Genomic DNA, 12,300 nt, shown 5'->3' with positions numbered 1-12,300 from the left:
TCCTCACTGGAACATCTTGGAGGGCCCATATTCAGCCAGTGCTGAAGCAGCTGCATTGGTTATTATTCCTGTTTCGGATCAAGTTCAAGGTTTTGGTCCTCACCTTCAAGGCCATCCACAGTCCGGGCCCTGCATATTCAAGGGACTGTCTATCTCCTTTTGCCCCCCACAGAGCTCTGTACTCTGCAGGTATGAATAGGCTGGTGATCCCTGGCCCCTGGGAAGTGCCACAGGCTCCTGCTTGGTGGAATGAGCTCCCGGACGAGCTGAGGGCCCTGACAGAATTGTCACAGTTCTGCAGGGCCTGCAAGATTGAACTCTTCAACCAGACTTTTGATCAAGGCTAGGGCTGGAAGATCCTGCATCCCCCCTCACCCCCCCCTTTTAGGAAAGGGCTATTAAGACTGACAACAGCTGCCAACCGCAGATCTGAGCTGGCTGACCAGGATTTGTGGAGGGTGGGACTTAGGAGGGAGGGATCATGCTGCCATTGTTGGTTGTTAGTGCCTATGTATTTTACTTGTGATTGGAGTTTTATTGCATTAAGATTTTTAACATGTAACCCACCCTGAGCCAGCTTTGCTGAGAGTGGTGGCACATTAATTAAATAAGAGGCACCTTAATTCCTTTTATATAACTTTCTGACTTGAATTGATGGGAAATATTGAGTATTAAACCATGGGTGAACACAGGCATTTGGATAAATGAAAAGAATTACAGTTTGGAATTTGGGGGATTTAGTTTGCATTCTTTGTGGTATCCTTAAGATGCAACAAACAATCTTTAACCAAACTCAGATCAAATACTGTTTTTTTTCCAGCTTCATCTCGAATCAGTGATGCCCACTTGGCAGACACAATGATTGGCAAAGCAGTGGAACATATGTTTGAGACAGAAGATGGCTCAAAAGATGAATGGAGGGGAATGGTGCTGGCTCGAGCACCTATAATGAACACATGGTTTTATATTACCTATGAGAAGGATCCTGTCTTGTACATGTACCAGCTCTTAGATGATTATAAAGAAGGAGACCTCCGCATTATGCCTGATTCCAGTAAGTTGAATTGGTCTGTGTAATTAAGTCTCTTCAAATGCTTGCATTTCATTGGGCCAGTGACCATGTACAGAAACTTCAGCATTAGCATACTTAAATCTGAAATTATGAATCCATTTTAATGCTGCATTAGTTGTTCACAAACTTTGTTTTCTATATCTATAAAATATAGAGGTTTCACCCAAAGTGGTGAAACTGGTCTGAACCAGGGCCAAAGCTTTTTCAGCCCTGGTCCCGACGGTGTGGAATGCTCTGTGATAAGGGCCTTGCGGGACCTTAATTAGTTCCACAGGACCTGTAAAACTGAGCTATTCTGCCAGGCGTATGGAATATAGCACCCATAACATCACTCCTGCTCAAACTTTGAAAGAAAACATTGGAAGAAAAAATATCATCCAAAGAACAGAAACTCCCTGTGTGATTGAGTCAATTGTTGGATGTATAGATAACTCTAAAATGTTGTAGCTATTTTAAAATATTTTTAATGCTTTTATGTTCCCTGCCCTGAGCCTCACAGGAAGGATGGGTTATAAAAATATACTTGAAAGTGTGGAGATAGCTGGAAAGCAAACTGGGTTGGATTTTTCTCACCCAAAGAGTAAAATAGTAAACAGGTTGTGAACAAAAGTGTAAGCAGCATTAGCCAACATTCCTAGGAAGATTCTAAGCAGAATCTCTTCTGTTGCATCATAATGAATATAGCAAAGCTTCGGAGGATAGTTTTATGAACTAGTAACGTGCTAGATCCTGATAAATTGGAAGTGATACCATTGATTGTTGTTTGTGATTTACAAAGGATTACTGGTCAGTTTTGGAAAGTGGTTGTGGTCTGTTCTGTTTTTTAAGAACAAAATCTTGTTCTTTCAGATGATTCACCTCCAGCAGAACGGGAACCAGGTGAAGTTGTGGACAGCCTAGTGGGGAAACAAGTGGAATATGCCAAAGAAGATGGCTCAAAAAGGACTGGCATGGTCATTCATCAAGTTGAAGCCAAACCTTCAGTCTATTTCATCAAATTTGATGATGATTTCCATATTTATGTCTATGATTTGGTGAAGACATCCTAGACACCACCATGCAAACTTTGCCAAACTTGTGGAACTTCAGTGTAAAATTTGTAGACACAAAGACTTAACTGCTTTCCAGTTTCTTTGAAAGCTTAAATGTCCCTGCGAGCCCACAATCTCTGCCAGGAAAACTATTCCATTATGAACTTTACAACAGACTTATGTGAACATGATACTGCAAAGTTTTGTGTAAGGGAACTCCTTTTCTTTAAGGAAGCCTTCTGAAGGGGGTATGTGAATGCAGTTAGAGAAAACAGCAGCTGCAGATTCAAGCTGTGTAAAAAATTGGCTCTAGCAATGTAATCATTAATATGATTTTTGATTTTTTTAACTGTAATTTCCCCTCAGCTTCTCACTTAACTGTTCAACTGCCACATCCAAGGGTAGCTTGATATTATGTTCCTTCCATGTATGTAACTTTGAATTTTGTTGTCTAGCAGTCCTTGTTTTGGAGGGTTGGGCAATGATGACTATAAAATGTTTTAAGCAGTGTTAAGGAGTGCCTAACCTAATTAACATCAGTGTACTGTGATCAGCTTAACTGTTGAGCTATTGTTACATGAGAGTCTTATACATTTTAGTTGCAGGAAGGTAGACCATAACATATATGTAAAGCAACTGATAAGAAAAAAATCGTGGGTTTTTGAGATAATGCAAATTGTAGAAACCAGTCAAAATATTTACAACGAGGATGCCTTCAGTTCTAAATCTAGAGATTTTTGTAATTTTTAGCAGAACCCAGGTGCTTTGTGCCATAGCAGTCTGGTTAACATTAAAGAATACAGCAGCTACTGGGGGTGTCTCAATATCAAAACTAGCAACTTAAGATTTCTGTGCGTGGACTTAAATGTGTTACATGTAAAGACAGATCTCACGAACGTAGAGTCCTTTTGTATTAAAGAGATCTTGTGTTGCTGAGAAGGAAAATCATTTTGTTGCCTTCTACTTGATTTGCTGCATTCCTTCTCGTTTTGTTGCTTAGCTGAAGGCACCTTTTTCTGGCCTTTTTTCTTGGGTGTATCCAGGCAAGACCTTTCACAACTCCAAACATATTGTCACCTTTTGTGGTGTACGTTGTATTTCTCAAGGTATGCTGTTAATATGGACTTCATTAAAAAACAAAAACACTAGAGTTCTGCATGCTAATGGTGTACTATCTAACAAAAGCTAGGCAGTCTCCATGGTTCAGTCATCCGCGATGGTTTATGTAAATAAGCAGCCCACAACCACAATATTTTTTTTTCTTTTGCAAGATGGTAAATGTGGCAGTTTTATAAGTAATTGGTGGAAAGGTATCAGAGCAGCAACAAAGTTGTCAAGTTACCTTGAGGCAGGGAATGGCAGTAGTAAGAACTGGGTTCAGAAGTATATGTGAAACCATCACCATTGCTTGTATATATACAGGTGTTCTTAGGAAGGGCAAGAAGAACATTTCTGATAAGCTTTTGGAGGTCCAAATTACTTCTAGTGTGGGTATGCATATTGAAAACTCAGTGTGGCTTAAGCCCTCGTTTCTTTTTTATCTGTCTTCATCTTTTAGCCTTAAGGCTTGTGCCTCTTGCTCTTGAATGGTAAATAAACATCACCTACATCACCCAAATACACTATCTTAAAATCTGTCATCCATTGCTACTGTTGCATTCTGTCCAGTATTTCATCATGGGCAACCAAAGGCAGACTATTATCTTTTTTCATGATGAGCTTCTCAATGCAGTCCTTAAGCCCTAAACATAAATGTTTCTTGTGTTATTGAACAAAGTGAGCAGATTTGCAACCCAGTGTGTTTTTAATTTTTTTTTCATTCTGCAGATCTGTATGTTTTCTATTGACTCTTTAGAGTCCTGCATGTAAATCTCAAAACTGAGCCTGGCTCCATGAGCCCAAGTTGATATTTGTGGCACAAGAATGAGTGAGTGTATTTATATATACACATGAATTGTGGGCTACACAAACACTAAATCCCAGGTATGTCTTGAGATGTTTGCTGAGGATTAAGTAGACCGAAAATTATACATTCAAGGGGCTTGCATTTGAGGATTTTCTGCAAGTCACTGGGATACACCACATTCTGCCAGTTTAGAGTGTAATCTATATTCTGTATAAATTTTATGGTTTTTTATGTGTCCACATTGTCCGCTTTTTTGATAGCTTAGATCACCTTTTTTGAGGCTTGAGACTAATTCTACTCCCTGCCCATCTGCTTTGGGCTTTGTTTTAGGCTCATGTTTCAGATCTGCATGCAGTGCTTGTTACCCTGGTAACTAAATGTTGGTTCCTTGTTCTAGGGGCTCAACATGATTTTCCAAGTTATCATGGGGCTTGTGATTGCACAAGCTATGGATCTGTGTATAAAAGTTACTGGCCTTTCTCTCAATTTACCTGCTGTAGTATTGTATATTGTGTGTTTTGCGTGATGTCAGGCTGCCCTGTAAAATTTTAAGAAAAACTTAAATGCAGACCATCCTTTTTTGCATGCTTAGAAGGTAGAATGTTCAGTGTAACAAACTTTAAAGTTGCATGTTAAAAATGTTTAGGTTTTTAGTTTTTGATTTTGTGTTTTTTGTGAATTTGCTTATTGTGCTGTTTTTTAATGGTGGTTAGTAGGATTAAATGCACTGGTGAGGCAAACATAGTGCCAACAGGAGGTAATTTTCCAGGTGTATATGTCATGCAGCATTTGAAGGGACCATGTACTCTGCTCAAAATTAAATAAAATCAGTTTAAATGCTATGCTTTTTTGTGCCAAATACTAAAATAAGTAGACATATTAGAATTCCCCCAAAACAATAATGGGATAAACATTTGTGCTGGCTTTTTTGCCTTCTTAAATTGATACATTTTATAAATAAAGGCTTCTCCAAATACACACTAATTGCAACCATTTCAGAGAACCGGAAAAAAATAATTCATTTGTGGTTCCTTGGAAATGCTGCTTTTTTATTTTACATCATTAGTGCAATTTGGATGGTTCTTGGTATGTGTATACTTCAAAGGTCTTCGTGTTCACACTTTAAAATTAGGTAAATTCATCTCTAGAGCTTGGTTTCATTTTTTTTATTTTTAACAATGTAGACAGTTCCCTGTTCTCTGCATTTAGAAGTATAAACACTTTAAATCTGTTACTTAATTCTGTAAGTAATTTTTATAATTATGATGTAACTCTATCCTTAAAACATTTAAAATAAACCCTTTATGTGCAACTTATGACTGTAAACCTTTTTCTCATAGAGCAACTGTAGTGAATACGTTTAAAACAGAAGAGGATTTTTTTCAGTTTCATTTTTTACAGTGAGCCATTTGTGCTGAGACATGTTTTCCCCCTCTAAGTGATTGTACTTATTGGGCAATTTTTGCCACGTATGATAATAAAAAACACCCACTTGGACTGGATAAAATGTGTTAGTAAAACATAGCATTATAGTATTTGTTCACAAAGCACAGTCTAAGAAAGTAATGAAAGTAATATGAAGCAATGTGAATGCTATTTTAATGTATTACCACCAGCATAAACATTTAACCTGTAGTTCAGAAATAATGGTCTGGGAAAAGAAAATCTGTCAATATTATACACTTGGATTCAACGATGTTGTGTGTTCTATTTGCAGGTTAAATGGGATAACATTTTGTGATCCATTAAAAGTTCAAAACTCCCTTTTGAGAGGGGTACCTTACTTCCTTTTTAAAGCTAACAGACTTCTTGATGGGCAGGTTAGCCTATGTACACAACTTTGAAAAAAGTCTGGTTGATTTCAGGCACTTAGCAAGCATGACATTACCATGAGTGTCAGTGAAGATCAGATTTAATCTTGATATTCTCCAAAACTTCGGGCAGGAGAGCGTTGAAATTGTACAGTCTTTGGTCAAAGAATGTTTGGGCATGCACAGACCACAAATACATGTACTCTGTTTCTTAGACCAAGCTACCAGGCCTTAGCTTTTACAGAATGAACCTGGCCACAGTTTCCAGTGGCACATTGTAACAATGTAGGAAACCTATCACTTTCTGAGCTATTAAGATGGGTAACGTAAGCAAGAGTTCTATCAGGACTAACATGTTAACCTCTTGGAAGCATTTCTTCCTGTAGAAGTAGCCAGTACAAAAGGGGCCACCTGAGCTCCATGTGACAAGGTCAGCTGCATACCATACAGTAGGTAGCATGAACCAGTCCACAAATACAAATCATAATAATAGCAGGGGAGCTACATAATAATAGCCTCTTGTCAGTTGTAGCTTTAAAAAAGTCACATGACTAAAATTCTAAACTGTCTCCCTAGAATGTCTTTAATGTTGGCAGTGTTCAGAACAAACAGGGTTAAGACAAGGATCATTTTAACACTCCGGTTGACACTGCCAAATACTGTTATTCTGGGTTCTAAGGTGAGCTTCAGGATCAGACTGCTGGCTTGTTCTGGGTTATTGTTTAGAACAGGTATGTGGCTAATATCCTCACTGCTTTGTAATTGCGCAAGGCACTTCTGCCAGCTGAAGAGATTTTTTGCCAATTTGTCCCAGTGTAGATTCTTACTTGGCCCTCCTTGTGGTATGATTTCAGGGAGGTATAGGAGGCTGCAATGGGAAGAGTGGTGGAGTCTTGTAAGTACTTGTGCTGAGCAGCATCCAACCCCGGTATTTTGAAACTTTATTCACTGAGGCCCAGACTGGAGTAGCCCAACAATTTTGTCATTCTAAAATAAGCAGAATAGATGTTTGAGACTACACCAATACCCTGTTAGACACTATGATACAATGCAGAGCCATAACAGTGGAATTGCTTTTGATTGTGACAATAGAAGTAAAGGATGCAAGTCATTCATCCAATAATTTCTCCTCCCTTCTCCATTTAGATGTGTGAAAGGACAGTCTATGAGCAACAGGATGGAGTCTTTGGTGTGCATGGACTATGAGTATCAGATGTGCTGCATGCACATAAAGCTGTGTAGTATATGTCTGCAGAAAATATATTTTACTTTATTACTTATTCTTGTGAAATAATTCATACTGCAGAAGTTATTAAAGGGAGCTACATCCCTAGATGTGGAAATGCTGGTGTTACACCTTAATGAAATGGCATCACTACAACGGCATCAGTCTTAGAATCATAGAGTTGGAAGAGACCTCCAGGGTCCGACAGCTTTATTGTTTTTATGTGTGCTCCATCTCTCTTCCAAGAGACTCATTGCAATATGTGGAGGCATATCTTGCTTTGATTTACACTTGTCCGGGAAATTAAACTGACAGATGGTGACTGCCTAGAGGTTTATCCAGTGGGTTCCGATTGAGCTCCCAAGCCACTGCATCTCTCTTTCCTGGTTTTATACTTAAAACAAGCTATACCAGGCCTGGACATAGTTTCCTCAATTCTAGGTGTCAGGTTACTTTGTGAACCTTAATAATTTTGTATGTAAATAATTGCGCATTTTCTGATTAACTTAACCCTAACCTCTTCATGGGTTCTTATAATTTTATTAAAGCTGTGATAAAAGTATATTAGGTATAAATTATGATTGCTGTGGTAGTCATCACTATAACCAAAAACCAAGCCCTAATACTAGCCTAACTTCTTCCCTGTTTCTGATAATTTCGTTATTGTTTTAAAAGCTTCATTTAATTGAATCTTGGAGCCAGTATAAAAACCAGCTGGTTAAAAAATTGATTAATTCACTAGTAGATGGTGTAAAGTCAGCATATAAACAAGCAGTAATAAGAACTTAGTGCACATGGATGTTTTGCCCAACAACAATCAGCTTTATACGTCTTACTGAGCCATTGAATTTACTGCTAAAATACCAGGTGCCACAGGGAAATTCTTGTGTGCCACAATGACCTGGGATGTGTCAAGCTAATGTTGTAGTGCGATTAAGCCAACTCGAACCTAGTAAATCTGTCTGCAGGTATGGCTCACTCAGACATCATCTCACTTATGCACTTATAGGTTTGGAAGGTTTGGGTTACTTACCTGTAGGAATGATGTGGTTTGAGCCTCAAGTCTGTCTAGTCAAGTATGATCTTACTCTCTCCCTCCACCCTAAACCACATATAGCTTTTAAAATCACAATGTAAGCTGACTGCACAACAGAAACTTATTCTAGCCCAAATGCAAGTGTTTGGGAGAATGGCAATGCCTTTCAGACACTTGGCAGTAGCTCTCCAATGTTTACCAGTTTTCCAATAAGCAATGTCACCTCAGTCTCAAGCTAAAGCTAATTTGTTCCCTTGAGAAAAGATCAGGAGCTCTGTATAAATAGCATGATGATAAATCTCAGTGAGGCTTACAGAACGAAGTTCTCCTGCCATTAATGAAATAGAGGCAGGCAATGTTTGCCATGAACAAGACAGCTGTATCTATTAAATGTATTCACCTGCTTCTGTAAATTCTCTTGGAAATTCAAAAGTTTTAGAGAACTGTGTTTCCTTGTGAAATCTATCAAGACTACCAGGGGCAACGTGAACTTTGCAGTATCCAAATCTGTATCAGTTCATTCTACAGGCTTACTTATAACAGCAGTGCCACTCCTGCTTGAGCCTTAATTTAAATCAAATTTTAAAAAGGAATTTGTCTCTGGTAAACTGTAATAGATCAAAAGATGAGAAATTTAGCCAATGAAAGATGAACTTGAAACAATCAATTAAAATAGCATGTTTTTAGTATCTTTCAAGTTTAATAAAATGGAAGACCAATATTACAAAGTCACAAAATGATTAAAAAGACATCTCTGTAAGTAAGCATAACTGATCTGCAATTCCACATAATGCAGTGAAAACTCAACCGCATAAGGACTGTTGGTTTGTCTGTAGAAAGAGGCAACAAGTTTTCATTAGAAGACAAATTAAAGTGAACGTCTACATGATTCCTCCTCATGGTTTTCTATGAACACAAGCAAAGCAACACCAAAGTTTCTCTGTGCTCCTAAAAATAACAAGCCCTTTAATTTGTTCACTGAATTGACATCTTCCCTTCTCGGACTCAATGAGCATTACAAAATATAAAACATTGACCAGAGAGCATCCAATAACTTCCTTGTTCAAGGCAATTTATGAAAACAAACAGGATTAAAATGGGTGACAATAGATCAGACACTTTCTACCCCTGCCCGAGGTCTATCCCTCCTTAAATGTAGATATATTTAGGCTTAATATGGTGTTCCCATTATCCTACAGGAGGTGAAGCCAGCTTTGAACTCTGATTAAAAGTTGGATAAAGATGGATTCTTAGAGATTTACTGTCATCTAAAACTGCCTTCATCTGAGAGTGCAAGACAGTTCTTATGAAAACATGAGCCTTATTTATTTACTTACAAAATATATATCCTGCCTTTCTGACTTTACAAATGCCAACCAAGCTTTAAATTAAAAAATATATATATCAACTAGAAACATCGTTAAAACACTCTAAAACAGAGCTAAAATATGAGCAAAGTCATAAAGCCAACAACTAAAACATTTGGTGAGAAAGAGGGGTATTCACCAAGGGCACGCCAAATGTAACAAGAAAGTCTTTACCTGCTTGTGGAAAATGTCAACAGAGATGACAAGTCCCACTGGGGAGAGAGACAGAGTTTAGGTGCCACAAACATGAAGAGCCTGGCGGGGGTACCTAACCTGGAATTGGACTATAATGACTGGCTAGTAAATGTTCTTTCAGGCATGGTGGTTTCAAGCCACATAGAGTTTTGAAAGTCAACATCAGAACCTTGAAGTGTGCTTGGAAATAGATTGGGAGCCAGGGTAGATGCCAAGACAAGAATGAACATACAACCCACTTCAGTCACTACCCAGGCTGCAACAAAGATAAATAAATTTCCAAATATTGTATGGTAGTGCCATATAGTAGTCTAATCTGGCATGCACCACAACAGCCTGATCTTTCTTGCTCAGAAAAGGCTGTAACTGGCTGGCCAGTCAAAGGTGGTAAAAGGTGGCCATGCCACATACGTATCTGGCAACAAGGCCGGGTCCCAGAGCACCCCCAGGTTACAGACCAGTTTTTTTAATAGGAGTGCAACCCAATCCAGAATGTGTGCTTCTTGAATCCAGGGTTAGAGCTTCCACTTACCAGTAGCACTACATCTTGTCAGGAGTAATATTCAATTTATTACCCATATCCACTCCAAAGCAGCCTCCACGCACCGGTTTACACTACCTATAGCACCCCATGAGATCAGTTTGAAGTGCAGGCGCAGATAATTTTCATCTTAAAAGAATATACTTTGAAACTCATTTCATCTAATTTAAACAATCATATCTTCCAACCAAGGAATTTTGAGAACTGAAATTTTCTTAAGAATATCAGCACAGCACTGTAAGTCTTGTATTCACAATGCTAAAGCATCCTCCTTTTTCAAAGGGGCACCGGGAAATTAAAATGGGTTAAACGTTGTTGTTGTTAGGTGCGAAGTCGTGTCCAACCCATCGCGACCCCATGGACAATGATCCTCCAGGCCTTCCTGTCCTCTACCACAGTGTTCCCCAACCTTTTTATCACCGGGGACCACTCAACGCCTTTTACTGAGGCCCAGGGGGGGGGGTAGTTTACTCTCAACCACTGCCCTAACGCTCTCTGATCGCTATGGTAATGTTTAAACATCTTTTCAAAATAAGATACAGACATGCCACAACAATGAACATAAGGAACATTTTATTTTCATGGAAATTTTAACTCATGACAATGACAAATCAATAGGAATCCTGAGCTTGTTTCTTTGCAATGAGATGGTCCCATCTGGGAGCGATGGGAGACAATGACACCCAAAGTGTGTTGTAAAGGGCCGGGGGGGGAGGTGTCCTTCGGGGCCCACCTCCAATTAGTCGAAGGACCACATGTGGTCTGTGGCCCACAGGTTGGGGATCGCTACTCTATCATTCCCCGGAGTCCATTTAAGTTTGCACGGACTGCTTCAGTGACTCCATCCAGCCACCTCATTCTCTGTCATCCCCTTCTTCTTTTGCCCTCGATCGCTCCCAGCATTAAGCTCTTCTCCAGGGAGTCCTTCCTTCTCATGAGGTGGCCAAAGTATTTGAGTTTCGTCTTCAGGATCTGGCCTTCTAAGGAGCAGTCAGGGCTGATCTCCTCTAGGACTGACCGGTTTGTTCGCCGTACAGTCCAAGGGACTCGCAAGAGTCTTCTCCAGCACCAGAGTTCAAAAGCCTCAATTCTTTGACACTCTTCCTTCCTTATTAAACATAACCATGCCCAAAGAGCAAGAGTCCAGGAGTACCTTTAAAGACTTAATAAAATTAGCTTTCATGTTCTTTTCTACTGCTACAGACAGACTAACACAGTTACCCATCTTGATCCATGCCCAAAGAGTTCAAGTGGACTCGGGCAAACAGGTGGCCTTGACCAGGGACAGCAGAAGCAAGATAAAAGCACTGGGCATGTATCATTAACCTCATCCCCAATGTCCTGTGTTATACTGAATGTATGTGCATAGGCATAACATCCTGCTATTCTGCCCTGTAATTTCTCCATCTATAAACAACTGTGGATGATTGTGGTAATGCTGATAAAGCATATTTCCTAATGATCTTTTAGATTTAAGTTTTGAGAAGCAAATAATTGTAACGTGATCACAGTATTTTGTGACCACACCCTATACAACAATTCATGTTGTTGAAAGTTCTGTACCTGACACCCAGGTCATCTTTTGATGCCCCTCCTCGAGGGCAGTAAGAACCCTAATCACTCTAAATAATTGTGCTGGGCGAGAGCTTGCAGATGCGATTTCTGTCTCGTTTTGCCGCTTTCACCGCATTCTCATATGCCCTCATAAGCGTGCAGTGAGAAGTCCTAGCCGCCTCGCGAGTTTTCCGCCACACTCGATCTAGCCGTCTCACTTCCTTCTTCTTCTTGCACTTAGACTTGCACTGAAGTCTGAAGTTAGTTATAAAGCACTCATTGCAATCCATAGGGTTTCCAGGTCCCTCTAGGAAAAGGGGGGGGGGGGTTAGGGTCGCATCCAGGTTGGGGAAACACCTGGAGATTTGTGGGTGGAGCCTGGGGGGGGTTCATGCACCTCCATGAGGTAGAAAGGCACAGAGTCCACCTTCCAACAAACCTTTTTTTTTTCAGAACTATAGTCTAGAAATGATCTGTAATTCCATGGGATCCCCACTTGGAGGCTGGCATCCCTAACATAATTGCATATTCAGTTCAAGCCCAGTTTTTGTGGGTCCCCTAG

The 12,300-nt window shown here is 39.7% G+C and overlaps 1 protein-coding gene across 4 annotated transcripts in view; it reads left to right on the top strand.

Annotated features, from left to right (window-relative positions):
- The window catches only part of SPIN1 (spindlin 1), a 51,053-nt gene extending 45,728 nt beyond the window's left edge, over positions 1-5,325 (top strand). For all 4 annotated transcript variants that reach the window (XM_077344520.1, XM_077344518.1, XM_077344519.1 and 1 more), the window contains 2 exons: positions 821-1,054; positions 1,922-5,325. In XM_077344520.1, the coding sequence (XP_077200635.1) occupies positions 821-1,054; positions 1,922-2,121 (434 nt within the window). In that variant the 3' untranslated portion in view covers positions 2,122-5,325. The remainder of the gene's footprint in view (positions 1-820; positions 1,055-1,921) is intronic.
- Positions 5,326-12,300: the final 6,975 nt, after the last annotated feature.

This window comes from Paroedura picta, chromosome 7 (genome assembly GCF_049243985.1).
Source record: "Paroedura picta isolate Pp20150507F chromosome 7, Ppicta_v3.0, whole genome shotgun sequence".
Taxonomy (NCBI): domain Eukaryota; kingdom Metazoa; phylum Chordata; class Lepidosauria; order Squamata; family Gekkonidae; genus Paroedura; species Paroedura picta.
The sequence above is the reverse complement of the archived record's forward strand: the minus strand, read 5'-3'. Positions and strand labels throughout refer to the sequence as shown.